The following is a 22,185-nucleotide window of genomic DNA, read 5'->3' on the forward strand; positions in this document are numbered from 1 at the left end:
GAGCCGTCAGAGGAGTTCTCCTACACCGTGGAGCTGGCAGCGTGAGTGCTGAGCTGCAGGCCGTTCACCCCTTCACCCATTCACCCCTTCACCCCCCCCGCTCCCTGGATGCTTCCTCTGTGCTGCAGACCGGCTGGTTCTCCACCGGTTCTGGTCCTGAAGCGGCTCTGAGGTTCTCCTACCCAGAAGCGTTTCCTCCAAAACGCCTCAAGCATGAATATCCAGGACTGATGCATTGTGGGTAGCGAGCAGGGCGCTGAGTGTGTTTGTCTTTCTGCGCTGACAGGGTGGGCGAGGACAAACGGAGGATCGCCCACTGCGTCCGCTCGTCCCTCGCCACCTGTGACGTGTCCATGTCCCTCACCAAGCTGGACGCCTGCTACACCGCCGACGTCCTGACCGAGCCCCCCCGGGGGACGCCGTCCGACCTGCCCGAGCCCCCCCACAGCAGCTCGCCCCGCTTCTGCCCCCACAGCGACAGTGAGCGAGACACTCAGCTCTGTCCTCTCAGGCCTGTCCTCTCAGCTCTGTCCTCTCAGGACTGTCCTCTCAGGACTGTCCTCTCAGCTCTGTCCTCTCAGCTCTGTCCTCTCAGCTCTGTCCTCTCAGGACTGTCCTCTCAGCTCTGTCCTCTCAGCTCTGTCCTCTCAGGACTGTCCTCTCAGGACTGTCCTCTCGGGACTGTCCTCTCAGCTCTGTCCTCTCAGGACTGTCCTCTCGGGACTGTCCTCTCAGCTCTGTCCTCTCAGGACTGTCCTCTCAGCTCTGTCCTCTCAGCTCTGTCCTCTAAGCTCCGTCCTCTTAGCTCCGTCCTCTCAGGCCTGTCCCATCAGAAGCCTCTGAGACATGTCTGTCCTCCCCAGCTGTCATCGGCAGACCGGACTTCAAGCTGCGGGTGAGCGAGGACCAGCAGAAGACCACGCTGTTCGTCAGCGACCCCCTCACGGCCGTCTTCAGTGATGGACGTCAGCTGAGCGTCCGGGACATCTTCTCGGAGCAGCTGCAGTACCGGGTCACCTACCGCAGGAACAAGAGCACCGGCCAAGTGAGCCGCCGTCTCCGTCTGTCCTCACTGGCGCGTTGTCCGGCGGCTCCACGTTGTCCTTCTGCCTCGTCCTCAGAAAGTCCACACGTCCAAAAGCAACGAGATCGAGCTGAGCGGCCTGGACCCGGGGGAGAGCTACTGCTTCAACGTCCAGGCCTTCATCCCCAGCAGGACCGCCGGCAAGCAGCTGGGGGACATGAGCGAGACACAGTGCTCCCAAGAGGACAACCCCTCCATCTTCAAAGGTCAGTCCAGCAGGAGACCAGCAGAGGTGTCCCCACTCTGCCAGGTGTCCCCTCTCTGCCAGGTGTCCCCTCTCTGCCAGGTGTCCCCTCTCTGCCAGGTGTCCCCTCTCTGCCAGGTGTCCCCTCTCTGCCAGGTGTCCCCTCTCTGCCAGGTGTCCCCTCTCTGCCAGGTGTCCCCACCCTGCCAGGTGTCCCCTCTCTGCCAGGTGTCCCCTCTCTGCCAGGTGTCCCCTCTCTGCCAGGTGTCCCCTCTCTGCCAGGTGTCCCCTCTCTGCCAGGTGTCCCCACCCTGCCAGGTGTCCCCTCTCTGCCAGGTGTCCCCACCCTGCCAGGTGTCCCCTCTCTGCCAGGTGTCCCCTCTCTGCCAGGTGTCCCCTCTCTGCCAGGTGTCCCCTCTCTCAAAACAACTTTTCGAAAATGGCTCCCAAAGTGGAAAGTTTAGAAAACTCTGTAAATGAGGGTTAATGAGACTTTCTGGAGAAAAGCATGAAAGCTCCTGGTCCTGGTCTTGGTCTTGGTCCTGGTCCTGGTCGTGGTCTTGGTCTTGGTCTTGGTCCTGGTCCTGGTTCCAGTCCATATTCTCCAGGTCCTGGTCTCAGTGTTCTCCATTGTTAATGTTTAGTGTGTGTTGTTCTCTGTCGTTTCATACAGCAGCTCCACCTAGTGGAGTAACATGAAAACAACATGGTTTTCAGTGTTTTCAGCTGTTGCCATGGAAACAGGCATAGTTTTCTCCAGCTGTTGCCCTGTGAGTGAGTCCAGAGAAGGAGGGTCTGGCTGGTGGAGCTGGTTTTAAAAATGTCTTCTTTGTGTGTGTGTGTGTGTGTGTGTGTGTGTGTGTGTGTGTGTGTGTGTGTTTGTGTGTGTGTGTGTGTGTGTGTCACAGTGTATTCGGTGGGGGTGATCGCCTGTGCCATCTTCCTCATCCTGCTGCTCATCGGAATCGTCATCGCCGTGGCCGTGGTCTGCTGCAAACGCCGGAAGAGCAGCCTGAAGAGCGGGAAGGAAGGAGTACCGCTCCAGAACGTCTAGACACACACACACACACACACACACACACACACACACACACACACACACACACACACACACACACACACACACACACACAGCGTGCCATACATGTGGGCTGTTCCTCTGTCTGACACTGGAAAAGATCCTCGCTGGTTTCTGTGAAACTGAACATGAACTGTTGATTCGTCCTTCTGAGACTTTACTGTAGGATGTCTGCTGAACACACTGCTGTCTGAACACGCTGCGGTGTGTGAACACGCTGCGGTGTGTGAACACACTGCGGTGTGTGTCCTTCCTGTCGGGGAGTGGTACCTCTGATGAAATGATCACTACCAGCTGGTTTTATTTATTTATTGTATAACGGGGAACGTGGGGCTCTGATCAGCACAACTTATTTTTCTATCCAATCTCTTATTTATTGTGTTTTAAAGGAAAATATTCATTTAAATGGTTTTGTTGGTTGTTTTGTTACTTCAGACTGCTGTATATTTTATGTGATGAAATTCTGCAGAGGAAATAAATTATTTACAGAACAGGACCAGTTCAATTCAATTCATCTTTATTTATACAGCACCGAACACAACAGTCAGTTCTCGACTGCATTTACTGAGAAACCCAACAGATCCACATGAAGAGACTGAGGGAAGGAAGGACTCCCTTTTAACAGGAGAACCCTGCAGAACCAGGCTCAGAGGAGACTTCCTGTAGAACCAGGAACCTGCTCTACTGAATAGAAAGCTCATGTTCAGATGAGCTCCAGAGGCTCCACTGATGGGTTTCACGGCTCCATCAAGGCCCAAATCACCAAGTGCAATGCAAAGCATCAGACCTGATGGACAGTCTGATGGACCGTGACCAGTGTCCTCCGTCCCTGTTCCTGCACAGCTAACATGTTCTAGTTCTCTTCCTCCCTGAGCTCTGATCTCGGCCCAGGGATGATGAGTCTGCAGACCCCTGGTCTCCACTGTACCACAGACAGCACTGTAGTTCACTATGCAGTCCTGTGGCGCCCCCTTGAGGTTGCAGGGAAGAACTGTGATTTGAATTACAGGGTGTGCAGAATTATTAGGCAAATGAGTATTTTGACCACACCCTCCTCTTTCTGCATGTTGTCCTACTCCAAGCGGTAGGGGCCTGAAAGCCTCCTACCAGGTGATGTCATCTCTGTAATGAGAAGGGGTGTGGCCTAATGGCATCAACATCCTATATCAGGTGTGCAGAATTATCAGGCAGCTTCCTTTCCTTTGGCAGAATGAGTCAGAAGAGAGATTTGACAGACTCTGAAAAGTCAAAAAGAGTGAGATGTCTTGCAGAGGCTTCTGAGGCGTGATCATCGGACAATCAAGCGTTTCTTCAAAATAGTCAACAGGATTGCAGGAAGCGTGATGATAAAACAAGGTGCAAAATAACCGAACATGAAGTGAGGAAAATCCAGTGTGACGCTGCCGAGATGCCACTCGCCATCAGTTCTGCCATCTTTCAGAGCTGCAGCGTCACTGGAGCGCTGAAAAGCACCAGGTGTGCAACACTCAGGGACATGGCCGAGGTGAGGACGGCTGAAAACCACCACTGAACAAGACACACAGGAGAACACGTCCAGACCGGGCCCAGAAAGACCATAAGACTGGTTTGTCTAAGGTTTTATGGACCGATATAACGAGGGAGAGTCTCTATGGGCTTGTGGGACCTTTTCGGGTTGAGGATGGAGTCCAGCTCAACTCCCAGTCCTGCTGCCAGCTTCTGGAAGAGACACCTTGTTTCAGCAGTCGTAGAGGAAGACGTCAGCATTGTTCAAGAAAAACATGATTTTCATGCAGGACACAGCTCCATCACACCCCTCCCAGTCCTCCACTGCGAGGCCAGAAAAGGTCTAACAGAAGAAAAAACAATGACGTGGCCTCCCGGTTCACCTGATCTGAACCCCATAGAGAACCTGTGGTCCCTCATCAGATGTGAGATCTACAGGCAGCTGAGCCCACCAGAGTAACGGGCGTATGGGATAGGAGATGCTAGCGCGGTAAGGCGAGGGAAGGGGGCATATGCCGCCTGCACGGCAAACGCAGAGGGCAAGCTAGCAGCTGGGCAGCACCGCTCAAGAGGGAAACAGCCGACCGGCTACACCTGCTCAGACTGCCCTGTAGGGGCACCACCTGTTGGAGTACCAGGTGCCCGGGACAGAAGACGGTGGTGCAGTAAGCCGAGGGAAGGCGGCATACGCTGCCTGCATGGCAAGCACAGATGAGTGAGTTAGCTGCCTAGCTGTACCATACACGGGAGAGGAGAATGATCATCCTGCGACTCCCGCGGTAGCGACGCCACACGTCGACGCAACAGGTGTGCAATCCCAAAGTATGGCAGAACGGCAAGCCGCTAGGAACGCCGGCCACACAGCAACGGTCCAAATAGCAAACACCAAGACAAGGAAGGCTATGCTCAGCTCAGGAATACACGACATTCTTCCTGACGGTGACATTCAAGCGCCGCGGTGGAGATGGGATGGGTCAGCTACGACCACACCGTCACAAGGCTCCCAGCAACCCAGCTATATGATGTCGAACAGGCACTTCCTGTATCTTCAAGCCTTGAACTGAACGCGAGAAGACAAAAGGAGCTGGGCCTGGGTCGGACACCGGAACTTATGGAGGTTCCTTGGTCACCCAGGGGTCACGGGTGACGTTGTACTTGAACAACGTCACCACATACTCGAACTGCGCATGGTGAAGGGAATATTCCAGAGCTTTAAGCACCGCCGCTGGCGGTCAGTAGGGATGAAATAGAACCAACTCTGATACAACACAACAATCAACACAACATGAAATGTATGATGATGAATGTATGATGAAATGTATAGCCGACTTTCATCATTCAATCGCTGGTTGTCCAGATGGAGTGAGGAAAACGGAGTTATTTTTCTAAACAACTGGTGCACCTTCTGGGGAAAGCCTGGGCTCATCCGCAGGGACGGCATCCACCCAACTTTGGATGGTGCAGCCCTTTTAGCTCACAATATGGCTGATCGGCTTAGTACCCTAAATTGACAAACCAGCTATGAGCCCCGGGCGCAGAGCAGTCCTGTAGAACGCTCCTCTGTTGATCTTGTTGATCCCGTCACTAATCCTGCTCCCGGATTTTTACAAGTCAAGCATGGAGGTTTACCTAGGCTAACAGAGACTGAGTCTGTCCAAAGTGCTCAAAGCATTAGAAAAAAGTCAATGGGTAAAAAGCTTAACACCTGTACGAGACAGAATAACTCTTCCAGTAGGAAATACATAAAATGTGGTCTACTAAACATTAGAGCAATCTCCACTAAATCTCTGTTAGTTATCGGTGACAATAACATTGATCTCCTTGCTCTAACAGAAACTTGGCTTCAGCAAGATGATTATGTGAGGCTCAATGAATGTACCCCTCCAACCTATGTTAATTTCCAAACAGCTAGATCAACAGGTCAAGGTGGAGGTGTGGCAGTGATATCACACTCCAGTCTTCTTCTTAAACCCAAAACTAATGTTAAATTCAACTTTTTTGAAAGCTTAATACTAACGCTTACTTGTCCAAATTGGAAGAATCAAAAAGCTGTGCTATTAATTATTGTGTATCGACCTCCTGGTCCTTACTCTGACTTTTTAACTGAGTTCTCAGAGTTTTTAAGCAATATAGTTGTAGCACGCCCCCCGGTTGAAGGATGACACTTTTAACTGATGAAAACTCCGGATTTAATGGCAATAAATCTTCATCTTCACCGTAAGAGCTTGTGCCTCATTAGGGGGCTGCTAATTACAAAAATACAATGAAATAACAAAAATACAAAACTGATTTCTCCGTTCCTTTTCAAACTCCGCTCCATTCATTCAACCGTTGTCAAGCAACCTCACCAAAAAACGTCTTTTTAGGAAACAGTGCTATCAAAATAAAAGCATCATATATCAAAACCGGAAGTTCATCTCCGCTGACAGCAAACAAACATTGGTCGTACAGCTCAACAAAATAAAAGACAGGAATCATGTGAATCGAACATTGAAATGAAATTATGGTTATTTACACTCCCACCAAAATTATGTGTGTTGATTTACATCACAGCAACAACAAATAATTTTTTTTAAAGAATATAACATATTTCATATAACATGTAACACAACAAACTAGTACCTTAACAACTTTCTAACAACAATACCAGTTTTTGCACAGGACGCTCTACAATTGATAACTTAGTAGAGCGTTGACCTTTGTGATTTAGTTTACTGTCTCCAAGTGCGAGCTTCACTTTACGCACAAGTCCATCTTTTCCACAGACAGTCTCTAAAACTCGTGCAAGTCTCCATTCTCCTCTGGGCACTTGTTCATCCACGTCCAACATAACATCACCCACTTTTAGATTCTTCTTTGGTGAGTGCCACTTTTGCCTGGAAATGATGTTGTGAACATATTCTCGTCTCCAGCGGCTCCAGAACTGTTCTGCAAGGAATTGCACGCGGCGCCATCTTCTTTTGCCATACAAGTCCTCCTTTGGAAAGGTGCCAGGTGGTGGTAATGGTGCATTGGACTTCATGTGGAGCAGATGATTGGGAGTTAGTGGTTCTAAGCTGTCAGGGTTATTCAAGTTTTCAACCGTCAGGGGTCGACTGTTGACTATGACCATAGCTTCATAGAATAAAGTCCGTAATGAAGCATCATTGAGTCTCCCATGAGCAAGTGACAGAGTAGTATTCAGAACACTTCTGACAGTTCTTATCTGACGTTCCCACACTCCTCCTGCATGACTGGAGTGGGGTGCATTCATTACAAAGTCACATTGTCTTTCACACAAAAAAGTATTTAGTCTCTGAGTGTCTAGTTCATTTAAGGCTGCTCTAAATTCATTTTGAGCACCAACAAAGTTTGTTCCTTGGTCACATTGGATTTGTCGGACTGCACCTCTGATTGAAATAAAACATCTCAAAGCGTTAATAAATGCATCTGTTGACAAGTCCTCCAAAAATTCTATGTGTACAGCACGAGAACAAGAGCAGGTGAACAAGAGTCCATAACGTTTGTGTTGTTTCCTTCCTTCTGTTGTCATAAATGGACCAAAACAGTCCATGCCACAGTGTGTGAAGGGAGGAGAGGGCTCTACACGTTGAGGAGGTAAGTCACTCATTCTCTGACCTTCTGGAGCTTTGCGGAGTCTGCGACAGGTCACACACTGACGGATAAAAGAAGCAACGGTTTTACTCATTCCAGGAATCCAGTATCCATTTGATCTGATTTCATTTATGGTGAATCCTTTTCCTTGGTGTTTTACTTTGTCATGACAGTGGGATATTATTAGTTTGGCTGCATAATGATCCTTTGGGATCACAATGGGGTGCTTGAAAGAGTCACTTGTTGGTGAATGTTGAAGTCTCCCTCCCACCTTGAGGAGACCATCTGTGTCGACAAAAACATCCAGTTTAAACAGTTTGTGGCGATGTGGAAGCTGTTTTCCCTTACTCAACAGTTTTATTTCTTGTTCATATGTTTGACTCTGCACATCATGAATGATCACATATTCAGCTTTTTCCTTTTCACTCACTGTAGCTGGTGCATTTGATTTGATTTGTTTAGCTCTTCTTATAAGATGTGCTACAGCTTTGACTGCTTTGGACCATGACGAGAACTTACTCAGACGTCCTGCGAGACTTGCAGTGTCTGTGACTTTAGTAAACATTGTCTGTACTTTTCTGACTTCTGGATCTCCAACAGCCAGCTCCAGCTCAACAGTTTGTGGTGTGGGTAGTTCATTTTTCCACAAAAAGGAGGGGCCAGTGAACCAGCTAGACTTAATTAATTCATTGACTGTTGTGCCCCTTGATGCACTGTCTGCTGGGTTCACTTCTGATGGCACATAAAACCACTGCGTTGGGTTTGTACTTTGTCTGATTCTTTGGACCCTGTTAGCTACAAAGGTGTGAAAACGGCGTGACTCATTGTTTATATAGCCCAATACCACCTTTGAGTCAGTCCAAAAATATTCTTTCACATCATGACAGAGTTCTGCCCTTAACATATTACTGACTGAGACAGAAACTGCGGCTGCTGTTAGTTCAAGTCTGGGGATTGTGGTTAGCTTAGTTGAAGAAACTCGGGCTTTTGCTATTACCAGAGAGCAGTGAATTTCATCTTTAGCATTTTTGGCTCTCAGATAACTACATTGTCCATAACCACTTGAGCTCGCATCTGAAAAATGATGCAGTTCTATTTCCTTTGGCTCACCAAAACTAACAGGTAAGTAACAGCGAGGTATATTTAGCTTTTCTACATTTACAAAGTCAGTTAGCCAGTTCTCCCACCTAGGTTTTAGAGTGTCTGGCAGAGGTTCGCCCCAACCAATACCATGTTGGCACATTTCTTGTAAGATTCTCTTTCCATTCAGTATATACGTTCCTTTTCAAACTCCGCTCCATTCATTCAACCGTTGTCAAGCAACCTCACCGAAAAACGTCTTTTTAGGAAACAGTGCTATCAAAATAAAAGCATCATATATCAAAACCGGAAGTTCATCTCCGCTGACAGCAAACAAACATTGGTCGTACAGCTCAACAAAATAAAAGACAGGAATCATGTGAATCGAACACTGAAATGAAATTATGGTTATTTACAATAGTATTGACTCATAACAAGATCCTTATAATAGGTGACTTTAGCGTCCATGTGGATGATTCTGGTGACAGTTTGAGTAATGCGTTTATTGCAGTATAGGGCCTGGGATCGTGATGTCATCACTCGGAGTTACGGCCATGTTGGCCGCTCTCTCCCGTTGTTTACATGGACCGCGAACGCACTGTGTCCAGACGTGCTGTCATCGCTCGTGCGGACACATTCGCTATTTTTTTCAATCTACAATTACCCTATCTACCAACCCTGCCCAGACGTTGTTGTGTTGTCGGTTGTGATAGCAGAACACACGATTGCCAGGGTAAAAAGATCCAAAACGGACTTTGTTTTTATCATTTTCCTGCTTGGAAGCGCCATCAAGGAGAAGGAGTTTCTGCACTGACTAAATCTCGCCGTCTTGCTTGGATCGCGGCTGTAAGACGACCAAACTTAACCTTTCATTGCATTCTAATGTGGGACTTATATGCGCGTAGGTAAAGATTCCTGTCTTCACAAAATTCCGCTGTCAGCTGGATGCAAGAGATGTGGAGAGCACCAGAAAAATTGCCCACCTCCTCATTCACGTCGAAAGGGTAATCGGAACCATCTGCAACAAATACACTGTTATCTGTGAAAGCAACAATTCACAAGGTTTTGCCCTGCAAGGATGAGGATGTGACTTTCCTTGATAAGATAGTTACTGTATGTTGCGCGCTTACGAACACGAGCCCAAGCTGCTGAAATGAATACCTGTTAAGTGGAGCTATAAGAGTCTGTGGTATCCTTACCCACTATTTTTTAAAGGTGCATTAAGGAGTTTTACAACCTTAAAAATACTTATTTTCCACCATAAATATGATACACATTTTTAATGCTGTGTACAATGTGCCCTGACATTTTCATTACCAGAACCTCTAACAGCGCTAAATTGTCACTTGAAAGTCACAGTGCCGGTCCGGCTCCAGCATTTTTTTGGGTAGAATTTGAAAGGAATGACGTAATGCACGCTCCGGCTGGTTAGGTTTCGTTTTGTCCGCCATTACTCCGCCAGATGCTTAGTGAGCAACAACTGAGCAGGATCTTCCAGAAAGTCAGAACAGACTGGCTTCTAGCACTGCCACAGCTCCACACAGACTCCACCAGGCAGAAGACACTTACATTTTACTCGAGCGCTTCTAAACGAGCGAGGAAGGAGTTCCCCTCTTCCGTGCACGCGAGCCACAGGGACGAGTTTTTCACTAAGCTGCATTACGCCCAAGGCCTGCAGGGGGCGCTGTTTCGCATAAAATGTGCAAACTCCTTAAGGCACCTTTAAATAAACACACTGAAATGTATTTCAGTTGTTTGTTTGTTTTTTTTTTTTTGGTGTTTATTGAAATGAAGTGTCTCGTAACAAATGCAGCCTGCGGTCATAAATATATTCTGTCAAAATGAACAAAATGACAGGTAGTGCAAAGGAAATATTTAAACATAATACTGTTAAGAGGAGAAAATAAAGTTAATAATACAGAATAAATAGCAGTTTTTCAAAACTACATAAAAGGGTGTGTGTAAAACTTGCAAAATGTTTGACATGAAAAAAATGTGCATATTAAGACAATGTTATTTGTAAAAAATACTCTCAAAATGAACACAAACAACAGTAGTGCAAACAGACAAATAGAATAAAAGGAGGAAATATAAATATAAAAGGAGAAAATTTCTAAATGTATCCTATAAACTCAGCTACAACACAACTGAAGAAAATACAGTAAGTTGATAACCGTTCCAACTGTTAATAACTGCGATTTTTTTCAAGATAACGGCTCCTGGCTTCCTTATTAAGCGTAAGTTGATATTTATCCGACCCTTTTCGGCATTTCAGCATTTTTTCTTGCTTTCTGCAGCTCTACTCGTACGTCTTCTCCTGCTCGTGTCTGGGTTAGTTATGTGTTTGTTTACACTCGTGAGCGGCCAACATTTCCACCACTCCCCACAATGCAAAACGTGATCCCAAGCCCTATTAGATAGCATCGGTTTCACTCAAAATGTTGATGAATCCACTCATAGTCACAAGCACACCCTGGATCTGGTCTTAACATATGGGATAGAGGTCAGTGACCTAAATGTTCTCCCTCAGAACCCCATACTCTCAGACCATTTTTTAATTACTTTTCAGGTTTTGATTGAAGACTACTCTGCTCAAAAAGATAAAATTCAGCTGATACGGACATTATCTGAAAAATCTGTGGCTCGGTACAAAGAATTGATCCAGCCTGCATTTGCTGCATTATCTTGTGAACTCACAGAAATAAGCTTATTGACCAGTGGTGATAATAGTGATCAGTTTGTTGACAGTGCTATGCACTCACTAAAATCTGCCCTTGACGTAGTGGCCCCGTTGCAGCTAAAAACCAATCGACCCAGGCGCGTTGCTCCATGGTTTAATTCTGAAACCCGTGTTCTCAAACAAAAAACTCGGCAATTAGAAAGACTGTGGCGTAAATCTAAATCGGAACAATCTCTGAAGGCCTGGAAATGTAGCTTGCTAAGCTATAAACAAATTCTTTTTAAAGCCAAGACATTATATTACTCTCGTTTAATAGAAATAAACAAAAATAACCCTCGGTTTCTGTTCAACACTGTAGCCAGACTGACAAACAGTCATACTGCAGTGGAACCAGTAATCCCAGAATCTTTAAACTGCCATGACTTTCTTAAATTCTTTAATGATAAAATCATAACCATCAGAGGTAAAATCAGTGAAGCGCTTTCCTCAGATCAAGCTCAGGGAATCCAGCCACTGCCGCCACCTGAAATACCTGAAATACTAGAGAGTTTCTCATCGGTAGATGGGGCTGAGATTACTTTGATTGTAATGTCTTCTAAAACTTCGACCTGTCTCCTAGATCCAATTCCAACTAAGCTTTTCAAAGATATCCTTCCAGTTATCTTAAATACGATCATAACTATAATAAATACCTCTCTAGAAAATGGCTATGTGCCACAGTCATTTAAATTCGCAGTAATCAAACCACTGCTGAAAAAACCTAATCTTGATCCTGATATTCTAGCTAACTACAGACCGATGTCAAATCTGCCTTTTATTTCAAAAGTCCTGGAAAAAGTTGTGGTTAAACAGCTTTACCGCCACCTACAGGACAATAGTTTATTTGAGAAATTTCAGTCAGGATATAGAGCTTATCACAGCACTGAGACTGCGTTAGTTAAAGTCACTAATGACTTGCTATTGGCGGCTGACGCAGGTCTAGTCTCAGTCCTGGTTCTCCTAGACCTCAGTGCAGCTTTTGATACAATCGACCACAATATTCTCCTGCAGAGGTTAGAATGTGAGGTTGGCATCAGAGGAAAAGCCCTCTGCTGGTTCAAATCCTATTTATCTAATAGGTACCAATTTGTTCACGTTAACCAACAGTCCTCACCGTGCTCCCAGGTCAGTTATGGGGTTCCTCAAGGGTCCGTGCTCGGGCCAATTTTATTTCTGTTGTATATGCTTCCTTTAGGGAACATAATTCGATGTCACGATATCAATTTTCATTGCTATGCAGATGACACACAATTGTATTTATCTATGAAACCTGATCAAACTAATCAAATAGACAGACTCAGTGACTGTATCAGAGAAATTAAATCCTGGATGACTACGAACTATCTCCGTCTTAATCCTGGCAAAACAGAGGTCATTATACTAGGCCCCCATAAACTGAGAGAGTGTCTATCTGAACAGATTATTACCTTAGATAACGTCAGTGTATCCTCCTCCTCTACTGTCAGGAACCTCGGGGTCTTATTTGATCAGGATATCTCCTTTAAAGCACACATCAACCTGGCTTGTAAGACAGCATATTTCCACTTGCGCAACATAGCTAAAATAAGAAACATTCTAGTTGGTTCAAAATGCTGCCGCCAGATTATTAACCAGAAGTAGAAGACGTGAACACATTACTCCCGTTCTAAAATCTCTTCACTGGCTTCCAGTCGAGTTTAGAGTCAGATTTAAAATCCTTCTCCTCACTTACAAAATCCTAAATGGGATGGCTCCAACCTATCTCCAAGATGCTTTAACGCCTTATCAACCAATCAGAGCACTTCGCTCTCAAAATGCAGGGTTACTGGTGACTCCTAGAGTCTCTGAATGGACACTAGGTGGAAGAGCCTTTAGCTATCAGGCACCGTTTTTATGGAACCAGCTTCCAAGTGGTGTCAAAGAGGCAGACACAGTCTCCACATTTAAGGTTAGGCTCAAGACGTTTCTCTGCGATGCAGCCTATGATCAGGTCAGCTAGGGACTCTAAACCATCATGATTAAAATCTGCCCTAGGAGCTAGAATGCTGTGGGAAGTACGGTGCACTGAGCCCTGTCCTCTAATGTCTGAATGTTATTCCCTTTAGTCCGTTCATTGCTTTTCACCTGCTGTCCCCCCCTTCGAGGGGGAGTCTTCTCCAGTTTCAGTTGCTGACTCCACTATTACGAGGGCCTACGAACAAGCTCCGTCTGGACCGGGAGGACACTCCTGTCGCTGCTGTGCCCGCGGACTGGCTTCGGTTCTACTTCTGGGATCCGTGGTTCTTGTGCTGGACCGTCCAACGGACTGTCCTCAACATTGTCCTAGGCTTTACTTCTTATTGTCTCATGCTAGCTGTTGCCAAAGCTGTCCGTCCCTGGGAGAGGGATCCCTCCATACTGTGGTTCTCCCCAAGATTTCTTCTTTTCCCACTGGGTTTCTGGAGTTTTTTCTTGCTGGATGTGAGGGTCTAAGGCGGTGGTTGCTTTGTTTTGTCTCGTTACTGTGAATTTGACATATTAACATTATGCTTATGCACTGTTTTTATTTTTACCAACCAATGTAACATCTTGAAGCCTCTGAGGCAGCTGTTGTTGTGATACTGGGCTGTACAAAAATACATTGATTGATTGATTGATTGAACATCAACACACGGCAACACAACAATCAACACAACAATCAACACACAGCAACACAGCAATCAACACAACAATCAACACAACAATCAGCACATGGCAAAAACAACGATCAACACAACATCAACACACAGCAACACACGCATTTCAACGTACACTTGAGAAGCTGAAGTCCACTGAGGTTAAAGGTCATAAACCCAAAAGACCAAATCTGATTCCACTGTCCTCAGAAACAACAGGATCAACTGTCAACATGTGGTCTGCTAATTGCATTTTGTCTTTATTTTACTCAAAGTTCCAACACTTTCCGGAATTGGAGGACCGCTCGGACATAAAAACTGAAATCAAAGATTTTACTAATAGATCCATAAAGTAATTATGAGGTAATGACAGTAAACATTGTGCAAAGAATTGCAATGAAGTCTAAACACTGAGAGACACTGGAGGTGAGCGCAGCGCCCTCAGGTGGAGCGGCGGGGGATCTCTGCGCGGAACGCACACGTCTGGTCCGTCTGCAGGAAGCTGACCGTCATGTGGCGCTCGGTGACCTGGAAGTGGGCCAGACCCCCCACCGAGCCGTTGACGGGGCTGGAGTACAGCTGCCAGGACAGAGGGACGCTGTCTCTGTGCCGAGTGGACGGGTCGCTGACCACCCCACTGCCGCTCACCACATACGAGCTCCCATCATCCTCTCTGATGAACTGTTGGAGGAAGAACGACACACTGAGCCCATGTGTTGGCAGTAGGTGGCGGGTTTAATTCCCTGTCTCCCCCGTCCACATGTCAAAGTGTCCCTGAAGTCCACACAGCCTGAGACAACACACACCATCATTCTGGAATCTGAGAAGCTCAATAGAACACAGCAGAATTGATTCTCTTTGTTTTTTAGTTTAACAAGTGAAGGGAGATATGTCATTTAATCTGTACATTCACTAAAAGCATTATGGGATCTACTGAGAGCAAATTGTGGATAGATCACAAAGATCCGTACTCAACTGTTTTCCCCACAACCCTGTACCGTCTGATCACCTCCTGATATCATTTCAGTTTACGTTAACTGGCTTTAAAGCTCCTGGAGGAAACAATCAATATAGGAGATGTCTGTCAGACCAAGTTCAAAGAAATGATCCATCAGTAATAACTTCATTCCATCTGTGGACCCAATGACAGCAGCTGTAGAACCGACAACTGCAAACATTAAAGAGACCAGCAGGAAAACTAGAGAGGAAATGATGTCTAACTCAACTAGCAGTGTTTCGTACTGCCTGGAAAGAAAGTCCATTAACCTATAAAAAACTCTACTTAAAACTGGAACTGCCAACTATTCATCCTTAATAGAAGAAAACCAGAACAACCCCAGGTTCCTCTTTAATGCCAAGTGGTCACAGACCAACCAACCACATCCTCAGATAATAATAATAATAATAAACTTTATTTGCATAGCACCTTTCTAGATCATTGTGTCACAAAGTGCTTTACACAACATTAACAACAAGGGATAAAAACACAGAGCAGAAAACACAAAAACAGGAAAAGAAACAACAGAATCAGAGAAAAGCAAGACTAAAGAGATGTGTCTTAAGCTGCTTTTTAAAGGAGTCGACAGAGTCTGCTGATCTTAGATTGATTGGGAGGGAGTTCCAGAGAGTGAGCGAGCAAAACAGGTGGAGTACTGCTAGATGGACGAAAGCCTCGCCAATGTATCAGAAGACAGCTCTGAGGAAGAGCTCTGTCAGTAGAGCCTGACTCACAACTATCCAGCTTCATCCTATAGAACTCTCTGAGTTCTTCATCTAAACCTACAACTTGTCTATTGATCCAATCCCAACCAGACAGTTTAAAGACATTTTCCCTCTGGTCAGTACATCAGTATTAGATCAGATCAACCTATCTTCAGTAACAGGCTTTGTTCCACAGGCCTTTAATGTTGCTGATATTAAACCTCTTCTTAAAGAACCCACTCTTGACTCAGGTGATGTAATTCAGTTTTATCTATTAGTTCCAAACAGCCACTCCTGCAGCTTTCGTTTTTCTCTGTTAAAGAGTCTTGAAACGACTGTTGTGTATAAATAAAGCTGAATTGAACAGAATTTCAAGAAGAGTGTAAAGAAAGGACAGACTACTCAGGTGCTTGGAGAGCTGAGCGTACCTGCAGATCATGGTCGTGGCCACTCAGGTACGCACTGACTTTGTATTTCTTGAGCAGGGGCCGCAGTCTGCTGACCAGGCAGGACGTGGGGCCGTGGTTTCCTATGGACCACACGGGGAAGTGACCGGCCACCAGCAGGTAGTCTGACCTGGAACAAAGCAGACACTAACATGACACAGCAGGGGACACTCCTCTGTCTTCAGGCAGCCACTCGTAGCTCATCATGTTTACAGACGGGCAATTAACAATACTGAACACAACATTAAAATCTCTTCCGCTGGTTGCTGGTGATCCATGTTTGAAGGCAATGCACAGCAACAAGGAAGGTTTAGCAGCTGGCGAAGCTAATAGCTAACAGAAGGTCCAGACGCTCCCCGGTCAGTCCACGCATTCGTCACCTCTGTCTCATTTCTGGGAGGCTCCAGCTCTCTCCAGCGGTCGGTACAGTTTCAACAATCAATCAATCAATCAATCAATTTATTTTTGTATAGCCCAGTATCACAACAACAGTTGCCTCAGAGGGCTTCAAGATGTTACATTTGTCGGTAAAAGTAAAAACAGTGAATAAGCATAATGGTAATATGTCAATATTTACAGTAACGAGGCAGAACGAAGCAACCACCGCCTTCGACCCTCACATCCGGCAAGAAAAAACTCCAAAAACCCAGTGGGAGAAGAAGAAATCTTGGGGAGAACCACAGTATGGAGGGATCCCTCTCCCAGGGACGGACAGCTTTGGCAACAGCTAGCATGAGACAATAAGAAGTAAAGCCTAGGACAATGTTGAGGACAGTTCGTTGGACGGTCCAGCACAAGAACCACAGATCCCAGCAGTAGAACCGAAGCCAGGCCACAGCATGTCTTCATGCTTCAACACTTCATGTCCTGAAAACAAGTTTTCGTCTGGCTGAAAGTCGGATCAGAGTGGAGCTGCTTCATCAGCTTTAGCAGGTGCCTGGAGTGACGGCCAGCAGCGAGCCGGGACTCCAGTCCCCTCTGGACCGGACTTCCCTGCGCGACACGCTGTGACTGCTCATTTATTTCCTCCACGTTCACCGTCCATCAAAACAGGAAGTGCACTTCTTCTCCACTCTCATGCTGCTGTTTGGTCTGATGGTTCCCTCTGGGGGGGAAGTCTACTGCGTACATGTTTATTCATGCAGTTCCTCCAGGAGAGAACATGGACCTGAAGGTTCCTGCTACCATTGGCTGACGGACATCAGTGGAGGAACTGGAGGTGTGTGAGGGCCTACCTGCTGCCGGACAGCTTGGTGTTGATCCAGGCCCACTGCCGATCGGCCGCTCTCTCACTCTCTGGCCCCGAAGGCTGCAGGTGGTCGTAAGTGTTTCCACACAAGACCACCGTGTCGATCATCAGCACGCTCACCGAGACGTTCGCTACTGGAACTCTGAAGTGGAGGTCATAGTAGAGGTCTGGGTAGTTCCTACACACAACAGACACACAACGACAGCTTCATCTGGATCTGCTGTTAGCAGGAGGATGTAGGACTACGATCCAGACTCTGCTGTTAGCAGGAGGATGTAGGACTACGATCCAGACTCTGCTGTTAGCAGGAGGATGCTGTTCTAGCTGGAGGGGTCCTGCAGTGGGCTCCAAGGCCTCATTTTACACGTTTCCAGTGAAAAAACATTGTTTTCATCTTTTCGTTTCAGAAAAGTTTCATGTTTGCAGGCAAACCTGTAAACTGCATCAATTACAATGCTTCTGCTGTTTCCATGGAAACAGCAGAAGCATTGTAATTGATGCAGTTTTCATCTTGGTCCACTAGGTGGAGCTGTTTGTTCTTGTAATGAAGCCACACACTCCTGCTGCTACATGAACTACACCTAGCAGCAGTTTTTACAGAGCTTCAGCAGAGCCCAGGGTCCATCGCCTCCACCCACTCACACACAATACACACTGTTCGTTCAGGTTTGGAGGTGTGTGTGTGTGTGTGTGTGTGTGTGTGTGTGTGTGTGTGTATACCATCGCTGGGACACATTGGAATACGCCATCTGAGCCGAGATGTTGCCTCTGTGGTCATGATTGCCTCCAGTCAGGTACCAGGGGACCCCCAGCAGGGCCGGCTGGGAGAAGACCCCCTCGAAGGTGTGCTGAAGAGGGACAGCTTCAGGTTACTCCGGTATGTGGAGGATTCCTCCAAAACGTGATCACTGAAAAGTGTTTCTGCATGGCTGCATCTGCCGGCCTGTTTCTAGCTGGAGGGGTCCTGCAGTGGGGCGATGGAGGGCGATCTGAGCGCCGGGGGCTGAGCAGAGCTTCCAGCTGAGGCGCTCCTCTGACTGAACAGCTTCCTGTCTGATGCCCCACCCAGCAGGTCCACCCCGTCCGCCCCCCGTCCACCCTGCGTCCACACCTTAAAGCGGGGGTCGTCCACGCTCTCTACTCCACTGAAGTAGAAGTGGTCTCCCAGGCTGAGGACGAAGTGGAGTCCCTCGGACCGGGCCAGGTAGTCCAGGACTGCAGCCACTTCCTGTTCATGAGGAGTGTAGTATGGAGGGAGGGGCATCCCCCCCCAGTCTGCCAGGACAGCGAAGGACAGACCACCAGGGGACAGACCAGCAGAGGACAGGCCGCCTGAGGACACAACAGCAGAGGACAGAATAGAAGAGGACAGACCGCCTGAAGACAGAATAGAAGAGGACAGACCGCCTGAAGACAGAATAGAAGAGGACAGAATAGAAGAGGACAGACCGCCTGAGGACAGAATAGAAGAGGACAGACCGCCTGAAGACAGAATAGAAGGGGACAGACCGCCTGAGGACAGAATAGAAGAGGACAGAATAGAAGAGGACAGACCGCCTGAGGACAGAATAGAAGAGGACAGACCGCCTGAAGACAGAATAGAAGGGGACAGACCGCCTGAGGACAGAATAGAAGAGGACAGAATAGAAGAGGACAGACCGCCTGAGGACAGAATAGAAGAGGACAGACCGCCTGAAGACAGAATAGAAGAGGACAGACCGCCTGAGGACAGAATAGAAGAGGACAGACCGCCTGAAGACAGAATAGAAGAGGACAGACCGCCTGAGGACAGAATAGAAGAGGACAGACCGCCTGAAGACAGACCAGCACATCCTGTCTCACTGTTCCCCCCACATCGTGGCTTATTGGCTAAAAACGGTGCATGTCTCTGCTGGTAGGAACAGACAGGAGGACCCAGCAGGACCCAGCAGGACCCAGCAGGACCCAGCAGGACCCAGCAGGACCCAGAGGCCTGGTTCCCCTCAGTCAGTACCTGGGTGCAGGGCGTGGAGCGGGTCCCAGCGGGTCTGGAGCAGCAGCAGGACCAGCAGGACCAGGCCGTACCGAGGCTCCATGGCTGGAAAGTGAAAGAACCTGTCTGAGAGGTGACTTCCTGGAATGACTGTTCCAGACTAACAGGAAGTGAGCAGCTGACTGCTGAGTGACTGCAGGCAGGCGCAGACACGTCTGAGTTCAAAGGTCAGAGGGATCCGCCGCTCAGCCCGACACGCCTCAGCTCTCAGCTGGAGACATCCCGGAGGTCAGGGTTCACATGGAGACTTCAGAACAGAAAGTCAACAGTGACAGAAACTCAGTCGGCATCAAGTTAATCAGCTGTAAGAACCAAGAACCCGCCAGTCTTTAGAGAGCCGGTCCCACCCGGTCCCACCCGCTCTATCAGAACCGGCGCTCCAAGCATGCTTGGAGGCTCAGTGTGTAATGTGTGAAGATAGTGAAGTGATGCTCAGCCTGACCAGCAGGGGGAGCTGCGTGGAGCTCAGCAGGGGGCCGTGGACCAGCAGGGGGAGCTGTGTGGAGCTCAGCAGGGGGCCGTGGACCAGCAGGGGGAGCTGCGTGGAGCTCAGCAGGGGGGCCGTGGACCAGCAGGGGGAGCTGCGTGGAGCTCAGCAGGGGGCCGTGGACCAGCAGGGGGAGCTGTGTGGAGCTCAGCAGGGGGCCGTGGACCAGCAGGGGGAGCTGTGTGGAGCTCAGCAGGGGGCTGTGGACCAGCAGGGGGAGCTGCGTGGAGCTCAGCAGGGGGCCGTGGACCAGCAGGGGGAGCTGTGTGGAGCTCAGCAGGGGGCCGTGGACCAGCAGGGGGAGCTGTGTGGAGCTCAGCAGGGGGCCGTGGACCAGCAGGGGGAGCTGCGTGGAGCTCAGCAGGGGGCCGTGGAGTCACTGCTTCATCAGCGTTAGAGAGAACCAGCTGAACGCTGCGGGGAAGAACCGTCTGTAATCTGGTCCTGACCGACCCTCCTGCCCGCCACGCTCCTCAGGGTTCAGGGAGATTCAGATTCTTCTGAAGCCAGAAGGAACCACAGCGCACCGCAAATTTAGGATTTAAAGTCTTCAAATAGTGTAAGCCGTTTTCGTTGATCTCACATTATGTAGGAAAAAGGATCAAACCCTCTGAAGAAGCGTCCCGTTTCCCTGTAAAGTCAAACACTGGCAGCCATGCAGTTCCCATGTTCCACCACGAGTTGGTGCTGTTTCAGTAATGAACCACAGATGCTGCAGAGAAGTGTTCTCTCTAGCAGAACTGATTTCAGTCAGTTAAATGAGACCTTGTTAAAACTCAGACTCCACAACTCACTTTTATTTGCAGTCGGTTCCCCTCAAATGCAGAGAAGCTGGAATCAGCTGATTGGCTGCTGTCCAGGCAGCCTCGGGCCTCCGCTGAAGAAAACACGCCGACCATTAAAATGTTGGAAGAGTTTATTTCTTTAATACCGAGTGAGATGAGACGTTTCCTTAGTGTAGAAATCCACCACCCTCCCCTCAACACACCAGAAGTTAGCACGCCGGGGACCGCTAGCCGTTTGACCTGGACCTGGTCCAGAGGGTTCACCGTGAGCAGAGTGAGCAGCACTCGGTAGAGTGAGCAGCACTCGGTAGAGTGAGCAGCACTCGGTAGAGTGAGCAGCACTCGGTAGAGTGAGCAGCACTCCTCTCTGGACCTTGATCTCACCTTCAGAGCCATAAGAGTTAATCAGTGTTCACTCACTCATCCGTCAACACCTGGGAGCCGAGGACCTGCTGGACTGACTGCAGGCTCAGAGGGAACGCTCTGTCTTCTGGAGGAGGGGGGGGTGGACGTTCTGTCCAGGGGGGGGGGGGGGGGGGGGGGGGTGGACGTTCTGTCCAGAGGGGGGGACATTCTGTCCAGAGGGGTGGACGTTCTGTCCGGGGGGGGGGGGACATTTGGAGGACGGACTCTCAGCAGCGTCACAGCGTGGTTGGCTCATCAGCTCTCCGCCGTCCGTCCCCGTGGGACCACGTGGGGCTTCATGGGCTGACTGTGAGCAGGAGGACAGTCCAGAGAGTCCACTCAGCTCCCAGGGTCGTCTCAGGTCAAACATGAGGCGAGCGCAGACAACAGCACTCCACCTCCCAAACCACTCACTCACCCCCACAGTAAAAAACAAGACACGACGATTTGTGGAATCAATAACTAGTCAGGACAGACGGCTGAGAGCTACCAATGATTAGAAACAAGCTGTGCTGCCGACTCAGCTCAATCCTCCAGTGCAAAAGAATTAATGGACTAGTTTCAATCAAGCAGTGCGAGTCGTCTGAGCAGAGCTCCGCTCGGGTCTAGGACCCAAACTGGACGGTTTCCTCTGTGATGGGCTTGAACTCGTAGTTTCCCCTGCCGTCCATGTGGAGGTAGACCTGGAAGACAGACAGCGTTAGGACGGGGGCGGGGGACAGTTGGGACGGGTCAGGACAGGTCCTACCTCGTGGTGTTTCCACAGGGACTTTCTGTGAGACACTGTGAACAGGGTGATCCCCACCTGCCGAGAAGACACCGTCAGTCTGAACTCATGGACTCCAGCCTGAGGACACTCTGCACTGCTCCTCCACCAACCCGGACAGCAGAGGACGTCTGTCTCTACTGAGCAGACGTCTCCGCTGTGAGGCTGGACCACAGGCTTCCGGGGACTCACCGTCCGGCAGTGGCTGTAGATGTAGTCCTCCACGTCCACACTCACTGCACTGGTGCACTCGTCCAGGATGGCGAACTGGGGCTTGTGGTAGAACAGCCGGGCCATCTGCACAGAACCGGAACCAGTCAGTCCAACGGGACGCTTCAGACCCAGTCCACAGAGACGCTTCAGACCCAGTCCTACCGGACGCTTCAGACCCAGTCCTACCGGACGCTTCAGACCCAGTCCTACCGGACGCTTCAGACCCAGTCCTACCGGACGCTTC

General features: G+C 48.6%; 3 protein-coding genes across 7 annotated transcripts in view; 1 reads left to right on the plus strand and 2 right to left on the minus strand.

Annotated features, from left to right (window-relative positions):
- The window catches only part of f3a (coagulation factor III, tissue factor a), a 4,339-nt gene extending 1,497 nt beyond the window's left edge, over positions 1-2,842 (plus strand). Inside the window, exons 2-7 of one of the 4 annotated variants that reach the window (XM_030099718.1) lie at positions 1-41; positions 287-480; positions 864-1,045; positions 1,122-1,290; positions 2,177-2,340; positions 2,381-2,842. The exon at positions 1-41 is cut by the window's left edge and continues 71 nt beyond it. In XM_030099718.1, coding sequence (XP_029955578.1) covers positions 1-41; positions 287-480; positions 864-1,045; positions 1,122-1,290; positions 2,177-2,322 — 732 coding nt within the window. In that variant the 3' untranslated portion in view covers positions 2,323-2,340; positions 2,381-2,842. Of the gene's footprint in view, positions 42-286; positions 481-863; positions 1,046-1,121; positions 1,335-1,370; positions 2,092-2,176 lie in introns of those variants that run through there. The other 3 variants (XM_030099717.1, XM_030099716.1, XM_030099715.1) reach the window with 3 other exon arrangements.
- Positions 2,843-13,879: 11,037 nt separating this feature from the next.
- LOC115394410 (tartrate-resistant acid phosphatase type 5-like) lies at positions 13,880-19,378 on the minus strand. The gene is made up of 6 exons (XM_030099721.1): positions 19,247-19,378; positions 18,365-18,585; positions 17,974-18,101; positions 17,240-17,431; positions 15,987-16,134; positions 13,880-14,538 (listed from the first exon to the last, which is right to left on the minus strand). The coding sequence occupies exons 1-6, from the start codon at positions 19,326-19,328 to the stop codon at positions 14,299-14,301; spliced, it is 1,011 nt and encodes a 336-aa protein (XP_029955581.1). The 5' UTR covers positions 19,329-19,378; the 3' UTR covers positions 13,880-14,298.
- A 1,300-nt stretch (positions 19,379-20,678) lies between these two features.
- Positions 20,679-22,185, minus strand: part of abcd3a (ATP-binding cassette, sub-family D (ALD), member 3a) — a 32,535-nt gene continuing 31,028 nt past the window's right edge. For both annotated transcript variants that reach the window (XM_030099840.1, XM_030099841.1), the window contains exons 21-23: positions 21,921-22,025; positions 21,711-21,767; positions 20,679-21,645 (exon numbers count right to left, since the gene is read on the minus strand). In XM_030099840.1, coding sequence (XP_029955700.1) covers positions 21,568-21,645; positions 21,711-21,767; positions 21,921-22,025 — 240 coding nt within the window. In that variant the 3' untranslated portion in view covers positions 20,679-21,567. The remainder of the gene's footprint in view (positions 21,646-21,710; positions 21,768-21,920; positions 22,026-22,185) is intronic.

This window comes from Salarias fasciatus, chromosome 9 (assembly GCF_902148845.1).
Source record: "Salarias fasciatus chromosome 9, fSalaFa1.1, whole genome shotgun sequence".
Classification (NCBI taxonomy): domain Eukaryota; kingdom Metazoa; phylum Chordata; class Actinopteri; order Blenniiformes; family Blenniidae; genus Salarias; species Salarias fasciatus.

Bases quoted from the DNA above. Each gene is read 5' to 3' on its own strand.
- LOC115394410 (XM_030099721.1), bottom strand. From the start codon at position 19,328: ATGGAGCCTCGGTACGGCCTGGTCCTGCTGGTCCTGCTGCTGCTCCAG. The intron at 18,102-18,364 runs GTGTGGACGCAG...GTCCCTCTTCAG, and splicing joins TGGACGACCCCCGCTTTAAG to CACACCTTCGAGGGGGTCTT. The intron at 14,539-15,986 runs GTACGCTCAGCT...TTCCTCCAACAG, and splicing joins GCCACGACCATGATCTGCAG to TTCATCAGAGAGGATGATGG.